We start from the raw sequence: 24,975 nt of genomic DNA, 5'->3' as shown, positions 1-24,975 counted from the left end.
CTCCCCCCCCCAGCCTCCAGATCAGGTCGGGGAATAGCGGGGTGACGGCGCTCCGCCTCCCCGCTGTCCCCCGAGCTTGTGGGGCTGGCGGTGCGGCTCTCCTGAAGCCTGGAGAGCGAGAGGGGTCGGTGCGCACCAACCCCTCTCGCTCTCCAGGCTTCAGGGAAAGCCTGCATTCGCCCTATAGGACACACACAGATTTCCCCTTCATTTTTGGAGGGGGAAAAGTGCGTCCTATAGGGCGAAAAATATGGTACTTTGGGTTGAGAACTTTACTTCATGATGAGAACAGAAATCGTGCGGCAGCAGCGGGAGGCCCCATTAGCTAAAGTGGTACCTCAGCTTAAGAATGATTTCAGGTTAAGAACGGACCTCTTGAATGAATTAAGTTCGTAACCAGAGGTACCACTGTAATAATAATAATAATAATTATTATTATTATTATTATTATTATTATTATTATTATTATTATTATTATTATTATTTTATATTATGGCAAAGTAAGCCAGCGACAGCTAATGCTTTGGCCCCTCTCCTATTCCTGTCTGGGGCCTCTTTAAGTGCAAATCCAGCTAGTTCTTCCCACTGGCCATTCCTACCCTTACCTTGCTCTTCCGGAAGTGGTAGGAGACCAGCATGCTGAAGAAAACAGCCAGCATGCAGAAGGCCTGGAATACCAAGACGGCAGCCCGCAAGGACCAATCTTCCTGGATCAGACAAGGCGTGCCATCCGTGCAGGTCGTACATCCTTCGCGGCACGGGAGGCACTCCAGCAAGCTCTCGGAATCCGTCGCTCCATACCGGGAAGCACTTTTTCCTGCGGGCAGGGAGAATGAATTACAAAAGGAAGCGTGTTAAAAAATAGTGGTTTGGAAGGCTCCCAAGAGGAAAAGCAACCATGACTCCTATAATACTTGGGTGTGGGGGGAGAGCGATTGGAAATCTAGAAAATGAAAAAAAAGTCTAACTAGGAGATAAGGACGGAAAACAGAGGCAGAGAATCTCTCGTCCTTCCTGGACGGGAAGGAAAAGTAATGAGTATCTGATGCCTGGACTGAACATTGAGAAAACATCAGCAGGGTGAGGAATAAATGGATATCGCCCTGGATTGGACTATTGTGAGGAATACTTGCTGGCACAACTGACAAATAGATAGTTGGCAGTCACCTGTATCTATCTATCTTTCTCTTCCTACTCTGTTCTTATTCTTATCTTTCTCTCTCTCTCTGCATTCTGTTATCATGTCTATTATTATTTTATCTTACTGTATTTGGGTAAGAATTGAGTGCAGATGAAGGGGATGTACAGTTTGATGAAGCCTGTGTGAGAAACAGGGAAAGGGAGATCTCTCAGCGTAAGACACTGGGAGGAGAGAGGAATGCGGCAGCCAGACTGGTGACTAGGAGTGGCCGCCAAGACCATATAACAGCGGTCCTGACAGACATACATTGGCTCCTAGTACATTTCCAAACACAATTCAGAGTTTTGCAAGAAGAAGCGTTCACGAAAAGCCATATAAGTGCTGCTACCTACCATTGTTAGAGGATGAGAAAGTTCTACTTGCCCTGTAGAAACCTGGTTTGCACTGACAAAGGTATTTTCCAAGAACGAAACCCTTGTTTTCCTGCGGGATGCACTGAAAGATGGAATGCAGAATTGTGAGTTAATCTCTCTCTCTCTCTCTCCCCACATCAGTTTTCAGAGGGGGAAAGTCATGAAAATTCTTCAGCCTTTTCCGACAAATTTATCCCAATGTACACATATCTCTATGCATTTTTGCCTGATATAGACTTCTTCTTCTTCTTCTTCTTCTTTTTGCAAAGCAATGTCCCCTAATATAATGCACTTTTACATGTTACTGTCACTAACATATGCACACTTTACCATAGTATATGTATTTTTATACACATTACTTGACTGGACAACTGCATTTCATAAGAGTGAATTTGGAAGAAGGCTATGCTTGTGGTTTGTGCATTATATCAGTGAAGTAGGTAGGTTTGCCTTCAAATATGAACGGAATTTAATTTCTCCCTCCTCTCTAGTGATCATTGCAATACCTCTATCCGAGGGTAGCCTTAAAATATTAAGACAGAGGAACATAGGTAAGCTACTTTAAACTGAGTCAAACCATTGCTCAATCTAGCTCAGTGTTTCCCAAACTTGGGTCTCCATCTGTTTTCCGACTACATTTCCCATCATCCCTGGCCCTGCTAGCTAGGGATGATGGGAGTTGTAGTCCAAAATCAGCTGGAGACCCAAGTTTGGGAAACACAGACTAGCTCAATTTTGTCTACCTGGAGATGTTGGGGATTGAACCAGCTGTGGTAGAAGGTCTTGAAAAGCAGATCTTCTACCGCTGAACTACATCTCTTCCCCAAAGCCCCAGATTTGTCCTCCTTTATAATCCAGGAGACCTCCTCTTAACCTCTCGTCAGATTAAGTTAGAGATAAGTGAATTGAGCCTCATCCAAGGCACTCCTTTTTTCCGCCACCCACAACTCCTTTTGGCTACTCTGCTGGTGTTGACATGCCACCCCACCTCTTCTGGACACCAGTGGTTAAACATTTAAGCATAATAATAGCCAAATGCTGAATGGCCAAATCCCCTTTTCCTAAAACCTAAATGGATCACTAATGCCGCAAAGCGCACACTAATCCCTTGGGAATCAGAACGCAGCCAAAAGGACACGGCAAATGTGACCAACAAACGAGCGCCCACAGGGGCAAGCCTCCTAGGGCTTTTGACGCCAAAAGGACCCAGAAACCCCTTAAACCCCACACAGCAGGAGAAGATATGCTAATTCAGGAAGTGGGGCAGCGTGGCGGAAAGAAGGAAGGTGCAGAGAGAGGTAGAGAGAGACAGAACCATCTCTGTGTTCGTGGACTCTGTGAAATTCCTGCATTTGCAAACGGACCTTTTCCTGTCACTAGTTTCTAAATCAAGTTTCGGACATTGGAGCGTGATAAAGCCATGGGAAAGAAGGAGACAGGCTGATGTTGAAACAGAGCTTCGCACGTATTGGGAAGTTTTGTACAGTGGTGCCTCGGGTTAAGAACTTAATTCGTTCCGGAGGTCCGTTCTTAACCTGAAACTGTTCTTAACCTGAAGCACCACTTTAGCTAATGGGGCCTCCCGCTGCCACTGCGCCGCCACTGCGCAATTTCTGTTCTCATCCTGAAGCAAAGTTCTTAACCTCCATACCACACCCTCAACCATGGACTGGACTCGGACCATGCCTCACGGTAACCCCCCGGGACCAGCACAGGAGAAAAGCGATCACAGTAAGAGGAGTGTAAGATGAATTTAGTAAAGGCATTATAGAACTATTGAGTGCTGATTTCCTTGTGTGGCAATGTACAGCGGGGGGCAGGGAGGGATCAATTACTTGGTCAATGCATACATCTTGTTGAATTCACTGAGTGATGCAGAGAGACAGCATCACTTGAGGCAGGCAGCAATGGCAAGGGAGAAGGAATGCTGCAAATATCCATGATTTTCTGCTCTGAAAACTATATATTTCCCATTTCCAGCAAAGTGTCCTGGCAGTCGGTTTAAGCAACACGAATTTCTGGTCTGTATGGTGGAAATCACAAATCCACTTTCGCAAGACCCAAGCAGCAATGGGAACGTCTATAGTGATAGAAGGCAGGTTTTGCATATAGCTGGAGGGCGGAAGAGGCCCAGACCAAATAAACAAGCAAAATGGTACTGGAAGTGTGGACCCTGTAAAGAAAAGCATATCGTATTGATTGCCTAAATCGGGATGCGGGTGGTGCTGTGGGTTAAACCATGGAGCCTAGGATTTGCTGATCAGAACATTGGCGGTTCAAATCCCCGCGACGGGGTGAGCTCCCGTTGCTCGGTCCCAGCTCCTGCCCACCTAGCAGTTCAAAAGCACATCAAAGTGCATGTAGATAAATAGGTACCTCTCCGGAGGGAAGGTAAACGGTGTTTCCGTGCGCTGCTCTGGTTCGCCAGAAGCGGCTTAGTCATGCTGGCCACATGACCCGGAAGCTGTACACCGGCTCCCTCGGCCAATAAAGCGAGATGAGCGCCGCAACCCCAAAGTCGGCCACGACTGGACCGAATGGTCAAGGGTCCCTTTACCTTTACATTTATTGATTGCCTAAAACAAGATGTGTCACCATGGCACATAAACCCAAGTGAAAGTCGCACCTCTGTGGCAAGCAGTCATTGGACTAAGGGGACTAGGCTGGTCCCCTAATTGTTCCCTTGGTACCTCCTTCCCAAAGCACGGGAAACTTCTGCCCAACTTAGGGAGGGAGGTGCAAAGCTCCGATGGGTCCAAGATCCATTCTGCCATCTTCCCAAAGCCCACCCGGTTTTCAGAAGTAGGCAGGAAGTACGCAAAGCCTGGGAAGCTTCTGACCGGCTTAGGGATGGAGCCTCAATGCTCAGTGTGAGGCGTCAGGACGTCACAATGTCACACAAATGACATCACCCCCACTCGCAAGCCGGCACCTCTGGCCCTAACTGTTTCCCTATGAAAAATTTCCCTGCACGCCACCATTGCACCTCTTGACCCAGGAGCTGCTTCTCCTGTTCCAGATTTGCAAGAAAGGGCTGCTTGTTTGGAGGTTCTAGCAGGGGAGTGCAGCTATCGTATACCCTTGACCAAAGAATGGTACACTCCTTCTATCTGGGATGGTTGAGCGCGCAGCTTCGGGAGGGACGCACATGGAGCGGTGAGGGAGGGAGGGGACACCTGCCTAGCCAGCCAGATCAGCTGAATCAACCCTGGCGATCAATGGGGTGACAGATGTCGCAGCCAGATCGCCCTCACATCCTTTGGGGAAGGTTCTCAGGCAGGATGGAAGGAGAAAGAACTTGCCCATGTGAAGACCACCTGGTGGAAACCCTTACACATATGGTTCTTAATTGTAAACTATATGCTGATCTCCGCCAGCAATTTCTAGATCAACTCTGTATCCCCAAATGGAAACCAGAGTTGGAGGTCATACATTTTCTATTACTGGGGAATGATCAGGAGCTCACCAAGTTATCTCTATTTGGTTTTTTGTCGTTGAAATACACTGCAGACGTCTGATCTCCCTGGAGACGTAGAGATGTGACCATAGATTGCTCTGCCTCTTTTAGCAAATGTTTTGTGCCACTGGGGAAGTGGTAATTCTGTATTGATTTGTTTTGGATGTTTGTATGTGATGCCAATAAAAGGTTTGATGATGAAGAAGAAAGGGCTGTGGCTTCTCAATGGTGAAGGCACCCTGCACATGCTCAGAGGACTCATGTTGCCTCTTAAGCTGAAGTTCAGTAGCCTTTCAAGGCACAATTCAAGCAGAGATGCAAAGAGTTAGAGCGGCTAATGCAAGGCTCCGATGAGCATCAGGGGTGCCAGCTTGGATAAAATATTGGGTGGCAAGTAAGCCCTGCATAATCAATCACATGGCATGGTGCATTTGAATGGCAATGCCCATTAACTTGGGGGGGGTCCTGGCCCCCTCAAATATTTTACTGGGGGGTCCGAAGACCCCTTGACCGCTAGGAGTTGGCGCCTATGATGAGGATGGGATTGAGGTGGGATTTGAAGTAGGAATGGGGCAGAGTTCCACTTCAACTGCAATCCTGCTTCTACACTGAGATTCAGCTCAGGGTGGAAATATTTCTGTTATGGCCTCAGGACCTGCCTTATTCTGACAGGTTGCAGGCCCATTTCAGGGTATAGAAAGCACAAGCAAATAACAGTGAATGCTCAAAACAAAGTGTGTGTGTGTACATATATGTGCATATATACATATGTGTATGACTGTATGTATACTGTATATACATACAGTATATACATACACACAGTGCGCACACTGTGTACACACACTGTATATACACATGCACACACACTCTTTACAGAGGCATTTGATGGCTCAAAGAAACAGTTCTTGGCAACCCAGGGATCCCTGGTTGAGACGATACTATCAACTGCTTTCTAATGTTTTTATAATGTTAACTGGCTTTGGAATATTATGATTAACATTTATGTCCATAGCACCATAGCACTATAAATATACATGGCTCTGTGCATATATATTTTTTTAATCTACTCTGAAGGGCGTACAGTCTAAAACGATGAATAAACAATACAATAAAATCAATGGTTTCAAATGCACAACTCACAAGCCAACATTTTAACTGTTTTTATTAGTCTTTCTTAAAAAAATCAAGAATTGTTTCTTGACATGTTTGCTGCCCTGGGCTCCTTCAGGAGGAAGGGTAGCATATAAATTTAATGAATAAATAAAGACGACACAATCGAACCTCTGGGCAAACTTTGTGCCAGAAAATCAGGATGAACGTTCAATAAACAGGTCAGGGCCCCTTAGGCTTCACGATCCATTTTGGAATCTGTGATGGGGTGAAATTTCATCCACTCAGCTCCCTGACCAAAAATGTTGTCCTAATTTGTCTGAGGAACAGATTGTGGGAGCCTGTTCTTCTAGGAATTCAGGGTAGTGCTAGCAAGCATAAGGCGCAAGGAAATGGGGGAAGGGGCAAAAGAGGCCAGGGAGCAGATGAAAAATGTGGGGTGGGGGAGGAAACGAGAGGTGGGGAGCCTGCGTTCGGGGACGGAGTGGCTAGATGGGAGGAACGCCTGGGCTCTCACAGATTGCGGAGTCAGAAGCGCCCAAGGAAGAAGATATTTAAAGGGCTCCCATGGTTCAAAAGAAATGATTTAATTACACACACATAATGATCAGCGTGTGTCGCTGGTATTTACCCAGCATGAGAAAAGGAGGATGGAACGGAAATCAGCCAAAGATAGATGCGAGCTGTTAATTAACAATGTTGGACCGTGTTTCCTCTCTCTCTCTCTCTTAAGAAAGGAAGAATGAAAAGGCCTTGCTAAATCAGAAGTGGAAGGATGCAAAAGAGAAGGGTCTGGGTTTTGTACATTCCAGGTGCTGTGGGTGAAGCCGGCCCTACCGTTGGACGAGGCGCAACGGCTGCCTTAAGTGGCGCTTTTGGGGTGCTGTCAAGAGAGCCAGGCTGATCTAAGCCAGGGGCCCAACACACTTGAGAAGCGGTGTGGATGTGGGATTCATAGCCACCAGATCTGTTGATGGTCCCTTGCTCAGGTGGTTTAGAAAAAGGGATGGACAAATCCATGAAGCAGCACTGGGGAACATTTGGTCCCCCAGTTGTCGCTGAATTACAACTCCCATCAGCTCTAAACAAGCGTGGCCTATGACTAGAGATGATGGGAGTTAGTTCTTCAACCTCTGGAATGTGATAGGATCCCTACACCTAGTCTAGAATCCTTCTCTCCTTTTCTAGGGGACTCCAGATAAAATTGTCCTATCCTCACGCAGTAGGGGAGCTATAGGTAGAGTCAGGGGAATACTGAGGGTTGTAGAAGTACAAAATATATCCATTGGAAAAAATAAAAATACCAGAAAGGGAGAGGAAACTAAAAACAACAACAGTCCTAGGAGGACTGAGCATGTTTGGCGGCCACAGAATGCAAACTGACTGCTGGGGGCGGGAAGAAAACAATACTGGCAGGTGAAGGGACGGAATGGAGTATCCTGAACAGGAGCATTTCACACTGCAACATTTTGCTGCAGGTCCCAATTAGCCATGTTCACAGAGTAGAACCTCCGAATACCAGGGGTGCCAGGGACAAACAACTGGGGAGGACCTCTGCCCTCATGCCCTGCTAATGACATAATAAAAATCATGCCAGTATTTATCATGCCAGGAATCACAGGTAAAATGAACAAAGTTATACGACACTTCGGCCTCTCTCTCTCTCTCTCTCTCTCTCTTTCTTTCTCTCTCTCTCTTTCTCTCTCTCTCTCTCTCTGTGATTTTACTGCCCAAAGACAAGAGACAGAGGTGTTGATAGATAAATTTAGTGGCAATAAAGAATAATTTCTCCCATGCTGAACTGAAGGCTGTAAGCTGCCCAGGTGATCCTTTGTGTGATGGGCTTACACAGTGCTCCCCCCCCCCTAAAAAAATGTTTAGGGGTACTCTCATTTTCCTATTCATATTGAAATAAAAAGGTAAAGGTAAAGAACCCCTGACAGATCCAGTCCCAGATGACTCTGGGGTTGCAGCGCTTATTTTACACCCTGCTGCAAACATTGCCAGGCAGCTGATTCCACTCTGGTCCCCCTCAAAGCTTTCCCGGTACCCCTGCTTCCTTGCACCAACTGGTCCGCACGCCTGGGAGACCTCCCAAGCTGGTTCCTGTCACACGGCTCCCGATTTGTAGCACACACAGACCACCACCACCACCACGAGAACAACAAACCATCCTGTCCCTGCTCATTGTAGGCTTCGTGCCCAGTGTTCATCGCAGCAGGCAGGCACCAACACACACTCCTCGGGCAAAAGGTGCTTAAATGCAGATTTGCACATTAAACCCCTGCTGTGCAGTGAAGGTACAGAGCAGCTGAAGGAGGCAGATGGGTCGGCAGAGAGAAGGGGGGATAATGCAGGGAAGCAGGAAGCAAAGGGGAAATGAGACACAGGAGGGATGCTGGAAAGAAGCAGGAGGAAGGCAGTGGCAGAGAGGGAGAAGAGTGATGCTGGCTGAGAACGGTACTAGGCAACATAGCAGATTGAAGGGGGCAGGGCGGGGGAAAACTCAGCCAGGCTATCCCTGTGGCAGCAAGGAATATCACAGAAGAAGAAATCTGCAGGTTTCTTCAAAGAGAAAACAACCTATGTGCTTTGAGCAGAGATTTTGACAGCAGCAAAAATCTATGAAATGATATACTTAATGGTCAATTGAATGGTGCCTAGAACATCAGTAAGTTTTTTTTTATTATTGTAAGGCACTTGTATGAACTTTTAATGGCAGGAGCTGCATTGAAAAGGAAGGAGGATTAAACAAGTGTGTGCGAGACAAGATGTTTGAAAGACGTTTTACAAATCGGCAAGAAATGTACCGCAATTAATCAAGGGTAAGCAACAATAACCATTTAGCATATTACATTAACATCAATTTATTCATTTGCACAAAAGTTTGAAAGCGCCGACAAGAAATTATGTTTCAGAAATTCACATATAGCCCCCAAGTAATGTTATTTCACCTTTCTTTGGTTTTTAAAGATTTATGTGTTGTTGATGTTTACACATTTTGTACGAAGTGATGTAATGTGCGGAGTGTTTGTCGCATATGGTGACTTAGCTGTCAATATATCGTACCGTATGATAGATTTTTGTCCTAGCCAAAGAAGAAACCTTTGAGAATTCCTCCTTCGGCAAAACTTTGAGAGGTCCTCTAGCTTTTGTTCTCCTTGCTAGTAAAGATTTGGTGCTCCAGCTCTGGCAGCAAAACACCAGGCAGCAGCTGAAGTCCAATAACATTTGGAGGGACACAGATACCTAAACTCTGACAACGGAGGCTGGTCCATTTATATACCGTATTTTTTGCTCCATAAGACACACATTTTTCTTCCTAAAAAGTAAGGGGAAATGTCTGTGCGTCTTATGGAGCAAATGTGTGGTCCCTGGAGCCGAATTGCCCAGGGGCGAAAAGCAGATTGTCCTTTTTTAAAGAGGGAAGTGGGTGTTGAAACAAAGCCACTAATGGGCAAGCGATCGGGGAGGGAGATAAGGGATGCTAGAGATAAAGGAGGCTGCCTGGGAGGGGGGAGGCAAAGACAGCAAACTTACAAAGGGGGGAAACAGGAAGACTAAACCAAAAGAGAGAAATTAGAGGAAAAGGAGGAGCAAAAAACTGCTCCAGCTACGGAAAAGACACTACACTAAGGCAAACAAGAGGGAAGGGAGTGTTGAAAGGAAACAGCTGATCAGTGGGATCTAAAGAGAGATAAGGGAAGCTAACAGAGGCTGCCTGGGAGGGGGGAGGTAAAAGTTAATGGATCCTCTGGATTTTTACATTGGGTCACCCCAAATTCACCATCAGATCACATAGCATGTCCATGGCTACAGCCTGCACCAAAAAAATAATGCACCCACTGTTTCCTGGGGCTGCAATGGTGCAAAAATGTGGTTACAAAGCACGGATCCACATGGTTCCTCAGGATTTTTGCATTGGGTCACCCCAAATTCACCATCAGATCCTCCTCCAAAAACTAGGCGCGTCTTATGGTCAGGTGCGTCTTATGGAGCAAAAAATATGGTGAATGGGGCCGTGCCCCATGAACTTCAGCCAGCTGGTGGTTTGGTTGGACTGGTTGGATGCAGAGGAATGGTGGGAGGAACCATCTGGGGAAGGTTCAGAGTCCAGGGAGTGGTGGTGGGACAATGATTAGTGGTCAGAGGGAGAAGAGGGAGCAGGCTGGGAAGAGGGGGTATTGGAAGATGAAGAGGTAACAGGGCTTAGTGAGCAGGGAGGATTTGTGGCAGAGAGAAGTTCAGAATCAGAGACAGAAGCTGAAGCAGGAAAGTGGGATGTGTGACGCCAAGAGGCAGAGAGGAGTCCGGCTGGTGCAGAATCACGGGTGTCTCCCCCTCCTTCTGCAACAAGCTTTCCTCCCTACTTGTCTCCCAAAATCAGAAGAGGCACGACAAGGGAGGAGGAGAGTTTAGCTGCACACAGGCACAGTCTCCGATTGCTTGAAGGCATCTCGGCAACTGATTTTCATTGAAGAAGACCACTGGGAATGAGTTGCTCTGCTCATTGGGCCTGACACTCAGCTAAGTCTGTGGAGGTCGTGTTTTTGTTAATACAGTGGTACCTCGGGTTACAGACGCTTCAGGTTACAGACTCTTCAGGTTACAGACTCCGCTAACCCAGAAATAGTACCTCGGGTTAAGAACTTTGCTTCAGGATGAGAACAGAAATCGCGTGGCAGTGGCACAGCAGCAGCGGGAGGCCCCATTAGGTAAAGTGGTGCTTCAGGTTAAGAACAGTTTCAGGTTAAGAACGGACCTCCGGAACGAATTAAGTTCTTAACCTAAGGTACCACTGTAAAGACTTAACTCCACCTTTGAACTGAGTGATTCCTGACCTGCAGCAGGTATTAGCTGGCTCTTCCTGTCCTTGGCTCTGGTTCCGCCTGCTGTGGGGCTCCCTGCCACCTGCCCCACCAGTCACAAGGGGCACCAGACCCCACTGATCCCAGAGATTGTAAATCACAGTCTGAGTCTTGACTGTGGCACTGCTGTGTGACGTACAGCAACGACACAGGCACTTACTGGTATGTGTTACGTAGAAGGTGGTTTCAGGAGTTATGGGTATTTCTAGGGAGGGAGTTCTAGAGGATGGGTACTTCAGAAGAAAAGGATGCTAGCTAATATTGTTATACATGAGATTAATTGGCAGCAGAGCTGTAAGGATCTTCCTTACCTGTGTGCTGTTGAGGTCACACTGGTGGGTGTTTGCAAACCATCCCTGTCCACTGGCACACTGGTTTATGTCAATCTTCTGGATTCTAACATCCATCCTCAGAACTCCCCTGGAACAGATAACACAAGAGGTTAGGCTTGCAATGTAGAAGACAGGAGGTAAAGGTAAGGTAAAGGACCCCTGGACGGTTAAGTCAGTCAAAGGTGGCTATGGGGTACGGCGCTCATCTCGCTTTCAGGCCGAGGGAGCTGGCATTTGTCCACAGACAGCTTTCTGGGTCATGTGGCCAGCAGGACTAAACCGCTTCTGGCGCAACGGGACACTGTGATTGAAGCCAGAGTGCATAGAAATGCCGTTTACCTTCCCGCCGCAGCGGTACCTATTTATCTATTTGCACTGGTGTGCTTTCGAACTGCTAGGTTGGTTGGCAGGAGCTGGGACAGAGCAACAGGAGCTCACCCCGTTGCTGGGATTCAAACCACCAACCTTCCAATCAGCAAGCCCAAGAGGCTCAGTGGTTTAGACTACCGCGCCACCCAACACCTGGGTCTTCTGCAGAGTCACTGGGTTGCTACAGACACTGCCACAGCTGGCTGATATGAGCAAATAACTGCTCTCATGAGCAACCTGTGCCTATCAGCAGGGAAATGATGTTTGATCACGCCATAAAACGTGGGAGAGTAAAGAGATGATTAAGGCTATTCTTCATTGGGGAGCAAGGATTTAATCCAAACTATGTACAACATGAGGATGAAGAAGATGATGATGATTCAAATATACAGACCCTTCACAGCCTGAAGCCAGCATAGCCTGCCGCCCCAAGTGCTGAGGAGCAGGGGTTGCAAACCATTTTAGGTCCATGGGTATATTTTTATTTTTAAGCAAGTGCCAAGGGCACTACATCATCTGATCACTTCTCAGGGCCCTTAGTCAGATCAGTGTGTGTGTGTGCACATGTACACACACTTTATTTTTTCCATGTAATCGTTGGCTCTAGTAGAATTAATTTGAGCCTTGAGAAGCACATAGAGCTGAGAGAGGAAGTGGAAAGAGTGTCATTATTCCAACTTCCTGCTTCCGCTCTATGTGGTAAGCCCACTCATAGCCAAGGGTCAGCGAATGTGGGCCTCAGAGGCTTCATACACTACAGAGAAAGACCTCAGGGGCACAATACCATACCCTCCAACATTTCTCCAATGATAATAGGGACATCCCATTCCAAAATGATAATTTTGCTATTTATACCACTCTGACTATCGGTCGAATAAAGAAATTGATTGATGATGAACTATTTATACCCCACACATCTTAATGAGTTGCCTCAGGCACTCAGGGCAGCTTCCAACATATATAAAAAACATCATGAAACATCTAAAAAAACAAAAACTTCTCTATACAGGATTGCTTTCAGACAGCTTGGGGGGTCGAATAACTCCATACCCTCCAACGAAAATAGGGACATCTTAAGGGAAAGCAGCACATTCTGGGATCAAATCAGAAACTGGGACGGCTTCTCTAAATCAGCGACGCCCCTGGAAAATAGGGACACTTGGAGGGTCTGCAATAGTGCCCATGGGGGCCATATTGGCAATCCCAGCTGTGGAGGTTGCTGTTCCATCCACACTATTGGAGTAAGATTCAATGGTCAGTTTGAATGGTTTCTCTGTGATGAAGGGCTATGTGTCAACTTGACCTTTCCCTCAGGAAGTGAAATGTGTTCTGTCAGCCCTGTAGATGTTGTTCTAAGTATGGACAAAGCATCATTTCTTTCCTATCGAGTATAGTCTATGTTTCCTCCCCATATATCTAGGGATAACGTCTCTCCAGGTAGAGGACACTACAAACAAACTTCAACCCTGACAATCACTTCACCACTCAGACCAATAGTCACAAAGAAGGAATAGTCACAAAGAAGGAATAGTCACAAAGAAATAGGAATAGGAATAGTCACAAAGAAGGAACACCACTCAGACCAATAGTCAGCTCCATAGGCTCACCTCTACAAAATCTCGCTAAATTTCAGTTCATAGAAACAATAAAGAAGCAATACCTACATCCCGATGACCTACTTGTGAGCTTCGATGTTGTATCTCTCTTCACTCAAGTGCCCATTAATGAAGCCTTGACAGCCATTCAAAACAAATACAATCCCCCCAAATACATCCTGGACCTGACCAACCACTGCCTAACCAACACGTACTTCATCCACAATGGACAAAGATACAAACAGATAGAAGGAGCACCTATGGGATCACCCCTCTCACCGGTCATCGCAAATTTATACATGGAACACTTTGAAACCAATGCTTTAGACAAGTCAGAACACAAACCCAAACTTTGGCTCAGATATGTTGACGACACCTTCGTAATTTGGCCACACGGGAAAGAAAAACTAGACAGCTTCCTCACACATCTCAACAGCCTACACCCCAAAATACAATTCACTATGGAAATAGAAGACAACAACCAACTCCCCTTTCTTGACGTCCTAATCTACAAAAAACCTGATGGCTCCCTAGGACACACTATCTACCGGAAAAAAACACACACCAACCGCTACTTACATGCACAATCACACCACCACCCTGCACAAATAAACTCCGTAGCCAAGACTCTCATCTCCAGAACCAAACGCCTGGCTGACAAAGACCACTTGACAACTGAGTTACAGAATCTCTAAAATGTGTTAATCGCCAATGGATACCAGAAAAACAAGGTTACGAAGCTAATCCAAAAAGAAACACCCCCCAAAAACCAAGACACAGAAGAAAACAATGGCATGGCCCTCCTTCCTTATATCAAGGGCACTACAGACAAAATTAGCAAAATCCTCCATAAACACAATATCAAAACAGCCTTCTGCACCAACCAAAAAATAGCCAATATCCTCAGAAACCCAAAAGACAAAATCCAGCTGGAAAACCAAGGGGTCTATGAAATACCCTGCAAAGTCTGCCCAGCCACGTACATTGGACAAACAAACAGACGAATAAATGCACGTATCGCAGAACACAAGAATGCCGTCAAAAAAGAAGAAAAAACTTCCTCTCTTTTCCAACACATGAAAGAAACAGGACACGAAATTAATTTTGCAGATTCCAAATTGCTCTTTAACATGGAACATCACCACAAGAGAATAATCATGGAAGCCATCGAGATAGAGAAACACCCTCACAACATGAACAAGCGTGACGACACGTCCCGCCTGCCAGACATCTGGAAATTAGCCCTCCCCACAAAAACCGACACCAGAACCAGAGGCACACAGAACGCCGTCACCAATCAACCACACCAGACCCAAACCCAGACCCTCTCCACAGACATATTACAGACTCCATCCAGTAGCCAAACTATAGTGGCACCTCCGGATGCTGCACCCCCCTGCAATCCCTACACAGATCTGGCCAGCACAAGGCACAAAATCACAGCTCGCCCCTATACACGAAGCCAAGCCAGAGCACAACTAAATGCAGCACAGCCATCTTCTCAGAAAAACTCTTCACAAGCTCAAGAGGTCAAGACACGAAAGCTTTAGCAACTAATCTACACTTAATGACCCACCCAGTGGTATTCAGAATATCACTCATGAAATCACTCAAGATATCCCTCAAGTAATTAAGGAACAAAAGAAGAAAAGGCACACTAATCTAGGAACTTCCTCTCTGCCCAGAACGTTGGAGGCTATACACCACACCCCTCAACAGTATTTATAGGAACTCAAACACCAGATTCTGCTCTGTTCCAGTAACAAGAAGCCGAAAGCACCAGCCTGAAGATGACGAGTGAGACCTCGTCGAAACGTCGCCCAGACACCCCGACTCTTACACGGGAAGACACCCGAAGACACCAAAACCTGCATTCCTGTACCCGTGAAAATCTACGAAAGCATATATATATATATATATATATATATATATATATATATATATATATATATATATATATATATATATATATATATATATATATATATATATATATATATATATATATGAACTTCCTCTCTGCCCAGAACGTTGGAGGCTATACACCACACCCCTCAACAGTATTTATAGGAACTCAAACACCAGACTCTGCTCTGTTCCAGTAACAAGAAGCCGAAAGCACCAGCCTGAAGATGACGAGTGAGACCTCGTCGAAACGTCGCACAGACACCCCGACTCTTACACGGGAAGACACCCGAAGACACCAAAACCTGCATATATATATATATATATATATATATATATATATATATATATATATGCTTTCGTAGATTTTCACGGGTACAGGAATGCAGGTTTTGGTATTTCCTGTAATAGTTATGTTTTCCCTACTATAGGGTTGCCATATTTCAAAAAGTAAAAACCAGGGCACCCCAAAAGTTGTTGAGCTTTCTTTAGGAAGACCCCAAAGTTGCCCCCCCCCAAGATCCAAAGTTGCCTAAGATCCAGGACAAAGTGCCACATTTCAGAAATCCCCCCCCGACTTCAATTTTTAATGCATACTTTAGCCTAAAATAAATATTTTTGCACAGGTAACTTGGCTGGAGAACTGTTTTTGCAAAAGAAGAAGAAGAATAATTTTATTATTTGTACCCTGCCATCTGACTGAGTTGCCCCAGCCACTCTGGGTGGCTTCCAGCATATACAAAAACATAATAAAACATGAAGCATTGAAAAACTTCCCTACACAGGGCTGGCTTCAGGTGTCTTCTACAGGTTGTATAGTTACCATACTTATCTCCTTGACACCAGAGAAGTGCAAATTGGAAGGGTGACTCTGATTCAGTTCACATCTTGTTTTAGGAAGCGCAAATGAGGTTGGTTCGCCTTTAAACGGAACTTTCAAGGAAAAACCTGCCCCTCCTTAACCTTAACTACCCTCCATGCCCTTAACTACATCTAAATTCTGCAAGTCAGAAACTCAAGAGTCACTGTCAGGGATGCAATTTCCTGGGAGCTGAAATGGATACGTAACTAAGACGCATGAACAACATACATGTTCACAAACGGCCTGGAGAGTGTGCCCTTTTCCAGATGGACGCAGGCTTTTGCGCTTGCCTGAACTCTGGAACAGACAGATCTGAAGCAGCCAAACAGGGTCACCGCATGGGGAACAACCTGTTTGTTGATTATTTATGTACTACTACACTGGCTAGCAGCTGTTGGTCAACGCACAGGGGGAGGATGGACTTATCAGATATAGGACACTATGAAACACACACACAATTTCTCAACAGTGTAACGGGGGTGGGGGGGAGGAGAGCCTAAAAGGACTTATATATGGTGCAGAAAGAGCTTGCTCATTCAAAGGGCAAGAGTAGACAGGCAGACACATAAGCAGGTCTGTGGTCGAGACAGAGGGACCGATGGTTCATCAGCGTTCGGCCACAAACAAATTAAGATTGTAAATCAGGAAGAGGTTTCTTTTAGGTTAGAACTTTTTTAAAAAGAAGTCCAAGGTGGAAAGGGGGAAATCGTTTTTAAAAAAGTAAAGGTAAACATACTTATTTACTTACTAAATTTGTATACCACCTTTCACCCGGAAACTACAACTAATCCAGAATGCGGCAGCTAGACTGGTGACTGGGAGTAGCTGCCAAGGCCATATAACACTGGTCCTACATTGACTCCCGGTATGTTTCCAAGCACAATTCAAAGTGTTGGTGCTGACCTTTAAAGCCCTAAATGGCCTCGGCCCAGTGTACCTGAAGAAGCGTCTCCACCCCCATCGTTCAGCCCGAGAAGTGATGGTTACAGGGAACCAGGCAGAGGGTCTTCTCAGTTGTGGTGACTGCCCTGTGGAACACCCTTCCATCAGATGTCAAGGAAATTAACAACTTTTAGAAGATATCTGAAGGCAGCCCTGTTTAGGGAAGTTTTTAATATTTGATGTTTTATCATGTTTTTAATATTCTGTTGGGAGCTGCCCAGAGTGGCTGGGGAAACCCAGCCAGATGGGTGGGGTATAAATGTTGTTGTTGTTGTTGCTACCACAGGATTATATTGGTCCATAAGAAGACAATATTCAGGCAATACCTTCATTAGGCCAACTAAAATGTCACAGAATCGCAGGCACATTATTTGAGTCCTCCAGAACTCTTCCATTGGACTAGATGGTAAAATGAGCAAGGATGGAGACAGGGTGGAGATCTATACATGATCTGGATTTTCCCTTGCCATGGAAAATCCTAAAACTAGCCTGTTATACATCTGTAGTCAGTGCTGCTGTGGAAGCTCATTATCGTAACGTTGTTGCCATTTGTTGGAAGCCGCCCGGAGTGGCTGGGGTAACCCAGTCAGATGGGAAACATTTGCATATATATATATAGCTTTCAAGCGGCCCAAACAACAAGTATTTCCACTAATTGTCAATAACAATAACAATAATAATATATTTATACCCCGCCCATCTGATAGGGTTTCCCAGCCACTCTGGGTGGCTTCCAACAAAATATTAAAAACACGATAAAAGATCAAACATTAAAAACTTCCCTAAAGAGAGTTGCCTTCAGATATCTTCTATAAGTCAGATAGTTTTTTATTTCCTTGACATCTGATGGGAGGGCGTTCCACAGGGTGGGTGCCACTAACAAGAAGGCCCTCTGCCTGGTTCTCTGTAACTTTGCTTCTTGCAGTGAGGGAACCGCCAGAAGGCCCTTGACACACCCCAAAACTAAGCAGCCTGATTTGAAGAAACTGTCTCCATGTGTGAGGGATGGGCTTGAGAAAACAACAATGAATGCCGTGCTTTTTGCACACGTTTTATTGATAATGCCTCTGCAAGCTTCACTCCAAACATCACGCTTGCACAAGTGCGGTCAAGAAATATTGGTTCAGCTCTGGAAGTTTCACACACCTTCGAAAACCAGCAGCATGTCAAATTTGACTCAAGCGTTTCCAAATTTCACAACTTCAGTGGGATTGGAGCAGCGCCTTTTCCTGTTCACCCCTTTGCCCCTTTTTTGTGTCAATATATTTTAGACTGTAAGCCTGCAGAGAGGGGGCTGTGTCCTGTTTTGCAGAAAATTGTCTTCTTCTTTTTGAAGGGCTGTCTCACCCAAGTCCAGTTTAAATATTAAGAAATCTGAAAAAGGAAAGCAGGAAGGGCTTTGACGTTGCCCGTCAATTTTGAGCAAAGGTAAAAAGGATGGTCTGCCAACCTAGCAATTTTGAGCAACACCTAGGCAGCGGACTGAGCAGACACTCAGATCACCTGGCCACAATCTTCCCCACTATCATGAATTGAATTATATTTCTAATTCAATAAATTATAGTCATTATTTTGAAGTTTGCACCTATACATTTGAAGCAGCATGTGCAAATGTTATGCAGATCGATGCATTCTTTTTTTTTTTGGAGATGCATTTCCTGGTATTCTCTTTAGCTACGCTGCTTGGAAAAGGGACCACATTGTGGGAGGGCAGCTCTCTGCTCCTTTTGCCCCTCTGTTGCCCCTTCTCCTGTACTCCAAGAGACAGAGTGGTACTTGCTGGGGGGGGGGGAAGGAGTCGCCTGAATGTGTTATTTGCTAGAGGTTCGCTGAGTGTATGGAACTGAATTCTTACCAAAAACCCTACTGTGCAGGGGCATTGAGGAAGGTTAGGTTACACTCTTCCCTTCAGGGCCATCTTTACCCGGGAGTGTAAGGGGTGTGGGGCACCCGGGCACCGAATTCTGGGGGGCGCCAGGCTGCCGCCGACTGCGCCCTGGTGACTGTGCGGCTGGACTCCGACATCGCTCCAAATCTGCATTGGCCAGATCTGGCAGAAAAGGCGGTATAGGGCCACTCCCTGCCCCAGCGCCTTCCCTGGGCTGCTCAGCTGTGGGGCCCGGCGGCAATTCGCCTCGCTTCACCTTTGCAAAGCCACTTCCGGCTTGCCCAGGAGGTGGGGTCGCGGGCTTCACGCCCACCCCACGTGAGCGGGGGCTGGTCGCAGCCCCCGCGAGAGCAGGGGAATCCTGGCCGGGCCTGTCCTATTTAGGGCCGGCTCAGAGGGGGCTCGCCCTCTTTTCGCTGGCTAGCCCTCACGTTTTTCCCACCCTCCCTCCTTTTTAAGTGGGCTTTAGGTAGGTCTTTGACTTTGCTATGGACTTTGGTCTGTCGCCGCAAGGGGCATGGTAGGAATTTTTCCCAATTGGCAATTTCTAGCCTTTTGGTTTTTCGCCTACCCCGTAGCAACTCGTCACAACTTCTCGGCATTGGCGGTAGGCATTGGTAAGAAGGGGTTAAGAGGATGTGGGGGGGGGGGGAGGAACGCCATCACCTCCCCCCAGTGAGCGAAGGGTGGTCCGTTAAAGGACTCCGGGGGACATGGCCCTGTCTGAAGCCTATGGAGGTGAGGGCCAAAGGCACGCCCCAGAGCGGTGACCCGGGGGAGCTCCTAGTCGACGTGCCTCGGCGGGAGACTCCCCCGATATAGTGTTAACCCTTCCCCGTGTCTCCAGCAAATGGGCTGGAGCCGGATAGTCGTTAGGACCAATGCCTAAGCCAATGCCTCTCATTCCTGAATTCAATAAAGTTGTGGCCTAATTCGCCCAATTAACCTTAAATTATGGTGTCTCGTGTCTTTATTTATCCTGGTGGGGGGCGGGAACTCGCCACGCAATGCCCCACCTGCCAGACACAGCCAAGCAGGTACTGAGGTGCTGCTGCCACTGTCCATGTGCACTGGGCACGCCAGAGGAGAAGGCCCCGCGCCGCCCCCAGAATGACCAACCTCAACCCCCTGCTCTGAACAGGCAGCCAGAGAGGAAGGAGAAATGTAAGGAGCCTTGCCATGCGACCCCGGGCTGGGCTGGTCCAGGCTGCAGAGCCTGATGCACAGAGCTGCGCTCCATGTGGCTTTTCGACAGCTCCATCCCGCAAGCAACGTAGTTTTCGCCCAGGGCATGCGTGGAGGTTGCCTGGTGCTTGCCTTTCCCCAGGCGGGAATGCGGGAAGTAGTTAGTCACGAGATCCGTCGTGTCAAAATTTGGGGGCGCTGGGTGGATCTTTGCATCCCGGTGGCGCATATGCTATAGATGGCCCTGCTTCCCTTCATCCCAAACTGATGAGAGGGGCTCTGGTTATTGCTATGGGACTGGAGATCCGGGGCATGCTAAGACTGGACACAGAATGGCCACTGAAACTCATCTTTTGCTACCAACTCCAATCTTTTAGCTGGAGGTGGGAGGGATGGAGGTTCTTCCTCTACCCACCACTTCACTAGGGGCTTTCCTCAAGGACCACATTTCGTCCTGAGGTTTAACCTAACTCTTTACTCCTTGTAGTAGGATGCCATGGTTTTGCAAAACCCATTCTCATCAGATTGTTCTCCCTCTTAATTCTCAAATCCTTTAAAAACCGGGCACTAGACCCCCTGCCTTCTTTTCTATAGGCACAATTTGCGTTCTCACCAAGCTGACATGGGTTTTGGCCTACCGTAGGCTTGGCCACTGCAGTTTTTGCCGTCCTCAGCAGGTAGCAAAAGCAGGAAGTTTATTACGTCTTTCCGGGGACGAAAAAGGTGGCTAATCATAGAGCTTCCATCAGTCCCACAGTGGGAAACGGACAGGTATCTAACCTCCCACATCTCTGCCAGAGACTCATAATTGGCCCTTTTACATGCAATAGCTTGGATTTTCAGGATTTTATACCAGGCGGATGCTGAGATATTAGCCATGTCATTGTGGACATGTAAGATTTAAGGTCTCCAGCCTCCCCATTTAAAGATAAAGAGAAATATATTCCTATAACCCAGCAGTGGTGAAATTGTTATCCTTTGTACATTGTTTTAACTCCCATCAACCTCTGCCCAGCATGGCCAATGGTAAGGGATGATGGGAGTTGTAGTCTAGCAACACCTGGAAGCACCACATTGATTCCTGGTCTGGAGGAAAACAAATTCTTTGTCTTTGGTCATCTTTTTTCCTGGGATTTTTTTTTGGGGGGCTACTGAGTATTGGAAGACAGGAGTGTCTGGCGTGCTCTGGTCCATGGGGTCACGAAGAGTCGGACACGACTAAACGACTAAACAACAACAACAACAACAACAACAACAACAACAGAGTATTGGCTCTCAGCCCCAGAACCTCTTTGAAATCTTAAGTTCAACCCTATAACATGTGAGCTAATATTTTTAAATGGTTATTTTGAACCCTTGTGCAGAGTTCCTTTCCCTCACCTAAGCTCATTTCTCACCATCTCTCTCTCTCTCTCTCTCTCTCTCTCTCTCTCTCTCTCTCTCACACACACACACACACACACACACTCTTTTAGGATTAGTGAGGACTGTCCAGGACAGAGTACATGGTTGTTGAACATGAATGAACAAATCAGACTTGTAAAACAATATTGCAATAATACAATCATAAAACTTGCTCTGAGCAAGAATCCCTTTTAGGCAACTGGATAAGGATGCTTTAGATGTACTGGAGTATCCCAATCTCCCAAACCAGAAATCATAGACAAGCCAGGCTAATAACAACTTCTGTGGACTATTAACTTTTGGGTCTTTCTCTGGGTATGTGGGAAGAGAAGGTGGCAGCAGCCTCTGAACAATGCCCCTTGCTGAGCAACGGCATCCCTGTACCTTGGCTCAAGGGACTTTCCATCCAGGCTGGAGCCCCCAGCACTATTACATGTTAAGGACCCCGGTGTTTACCCACCACAGCACTGTTGTAAAGGACTGTACTGATGCAGCAGTGCCTGGAGAAAATATAGGGGTCGGCTTGCCTCCAGTGTCCTTGTTTCAAGGGACGCTTCCTTGTTCTATCTTTAAATTTAGTATTGCTAAATAAGGAACTGTTTCTCGATAGAAGGAATAGTCGGCAGGTCGGGGAGGGGGGAGGGGGAGAAATTCGATTCCATTCACATCTCAAGACTGACCTGCTTAATTTGTACTTCCCAAAACAATAAACAGAACAGAATTTGCAGTTCTACTAATTTTGCAGTGCAGTTCTCCAGACAAGCAATGTCTACCAAAATGCATATGCTAGGGTAGAGTGTGCAGATAAGTTCAAATCCTAGTGAAAACAGCAAAAAAAGAGAGTATTATATGTTAGGGGAAATCGCTTTGCAGAAAATGGGAATATTAGGAGCTTGCACTAAAAAAGCTGGTGAATTTTCACGAGACTTAAACAATAATTAAATAGCAAAACTGATGTGAAATGTGGAGGGGGAAATTAGAAACCGAGAAGAACAGAAATGGACGGATTTGCCCATCCCTGGTGGCAAGCATATATGTGAGGGACTTTCTCTCCTCACTTCAGGCCCAGCTTCTGCTGTGTCTGAACAAATGGGCAGGTGGATAAAATAATAGCCTGGAGATCCGAGAGCTTAATTTGAGTCTGGCATCTCCAAGGCTTGGTCCTGGGACGTGGGAAATCATAGACTAAATGAGCATTGAAATGCTTTCTCTTTGTCCTTGAGAGCCACCCACCAAAGCCTGGGCCTCAGCGCCCCTGGATCAGAGGACTCCTTTTATTTCAAAACAACCCATCAAACCTTGGTCTGTCCGATATTCCCAGTTATACAGAGGTGAGCACTGGTTACACAGTTGTGAAGAAAGAGAAGGCATGTCCCTTCTCTTTACACATGCTTTTGAGTAGTCTTTATTCATCCTTGCTTTTGTTGTTTCCTTACACTTGAGATCAGCTTCTGGGGCAGACTTAAATCGTGTGTGTTTTCTTTTTAAAACCTTTGCAATATTATTGCAAGCCACTGATAGGTTATGATTTTTCTTAATAAATATCATGCTTTTCTAGTAAAGGGAATGGCAAGCCCCCAATCCTGCCTGGCCAAACAAGGATATCGAACAACTTCTCCCCACGTTAACTCTTCCAAGGCTTGCTGTCTACCCAATCCCTGCTTCCCCCACCCAACAGCTGCATTGAAGTTTGGCTTTGTTTATAAAGTTAGGGGACCAAATCAGGGATCTCCTGTGTCACACAAGTAGTTTGGTCTACAGCCTCACCCCTCATCACCACCATCCTTCCCCGACTCACTTGAATTCTGGATTTAGATCAGGCTTGAGGCCGTAGAAGGAAGAGGAGAGAGTGACCATCCAGTTGGGCAGGAATTTCCCATCTTCACATTCCAGGAAAGGTGGCGACCACTTGATATGGCTGGTATCCATCACATAACTATCTCCCTGGCTCCATTTGGGAGTGTCGAGGGTCTTGAGGTCATTGGTGAGAATCCTCTTGTAGAGCGACGGAGCCCTCTGGAAACGGAAGAAGTTGTACCACTCGTTTTCCCAAGTCAAATTCCTCAAGCTTTCTGCAGAGGCCGAGAGGTCTTGGAGCAAGATCTCATTGTTTTCCTTGGTGGCCTGGAGCATCAGCTGGGGCTTGGAAGACACCGGGTGAGCATCGAAGGTCAACACAGCTCTGTAAACTTGGGGGTCTCCATCCATAACACTTCGGACCAAGGCGTGGTACCACTCAATGTCTTCCTTCACGCTGGACTCCCGGATGTCGTTGGTCTGGAAGACCATGTTGAGGAAATTGGTGGCATGGGCCAGGGTCTCGGTCGCACCACGCAAGTAGGAACGCAAAGCTGGGGGAGGGCCAGAGGCCTTCCCTGTGTCCCTCACCTCAAATCTCCGGGTACAGTTGGCTTGCAAGAGGTGCAACGCCTTTCCAGAGTACAGGAAGGCCGCCGCCGCCTCCGACCCGTCAGGATCTGTTTTATCCAAGTTGGGGGTAGGCACCCAAGTGAAAGTCAAAGCTGAAGAAGAAGGTGAAAGCGGGGAGGGGGAGGAGGAGGAAGGCATCCATTCCTTTGCTTTTGGAGTCCTGGCCTTGGGTGGAGCTGCCCGTTGATACTGGAAGATCCCAGCGGCCCCTAGGAGCTCCAGGTGGAAACACCCAACCAAAAACCCCAACAAGCAGATCTCCATGGTTCGGCAAAAGGGCTCGGGAAACACCAGTCATCCGGCGGGGATCATTTCAGCCACGGGGAAGCCCTCTTGGGAAGTCCCAATGCATCCGGCAGGGTTCTAGAGATCCTCAGGAAGTGGAGGGAGGAAAACCACGAGAAGCAGCGAAGGAAGCCTGCCCATCTCCAAGTGAGGGACATCCCTAAAGGGCATTGGCACACCTGCCAGAGAGTTCTCTGCCTCCTGCTTAGAATTTGCAGGACTTTGACCGCTCTCTTTCCGCCTCTCTTGGCCACTCTCGGTGCCTCGCTCTCTCTTTTGCTTCTGTCCTCCCTGGCTGGTGATGGAGCAGACGTCACTACAATATGAGCAGCTGCTGGCACTGGCTCCCCCCTTCTCCTTTCCCCTCCTCAGCTACTATTATATGCCTGGGCTTTTAAATCTCTGCAGATCTACACGCACACATGCACGGTTCTAGCAACAGCCTCACTTGCTAATGCTTGGAATGGAGAAATCCTGGGTAAGGCCAGAGAGAGAGAGAGAGAGAGAGAGGAGGGAGGGAGGGAGATGGAAAGGGAACAGTGTCTGGCTCTCTCTCTCTCTCTCTCTCTCTCTCTCTCTCTCTCTCTCTCTCTCGTCTCACTTTAGTTCCATTAGGGGATATAGGTCTGACAGTGATGCAAGCAACCAAATCCTGCATGGAGTGCCATGGCAACGGGAAATTTGTCTTCCCACCTCACCCCTCCCTTTCTCTCCCCTCCCCGCCTTTATTCGTGTGTCCCCCCCCTTTTCCATTCATCAGCTTGACTAACACCATGATAGTCATTTATA

The 24,975-nt window shown here is 46.9% G+C and overlaps 1 protein-coding gene across 1 annotated transcript in view; it reads right to left on the bottom strand.

The window, feature by feature from the left end:
• Window positions 1-24,741, bottom strand: part of GPR179 (G protein-coupled receptor 179) — a 45,560-nt gene extending 20,819 nt beyond the window's left edge. The window contains exons 1-4 of the mRNA XM_082197156.1: window positions 23,270-24,741; window positions 11,301-11,409; window positions 1,534-1,636; window positions 606-817 (exon numbers count right to left, since the gene is read on the bottom strand). Coding sequence (XP_082053282.1) covers window positions 606-817; window positions 1,534-1,636; window positions 11,301-11,409; window positions 23,270-24,165 — 1,320 coding nt within the window. The 5' untranslated portion in view covers window positions 24,166-24,741. The remainder of the gene's footprint in view (window positions 1-605; window positions 818-1,533; window positions 1,637-11,300; window positions 11,410-23,269) is intronic.
• Window positions 24,742-24,975: the final 234 nt, after the last annotated feature.

This window comes from Podarcis vaucheri (assembly GCF_965113315.1).
Source record: "Podarcis vaucheri genome assembly, chromosome: 13".
In the NCBI taxonomy this organism is placed as follows: Eukaryota; Metazoa; Chordata; class Lepidosauria; order Squamata; family Lacertidae; genus Podarcis; species Podarcis vaucheri.
This window is presented reverse-complemented; position numbering and strand designations above follow the sequence as displayed.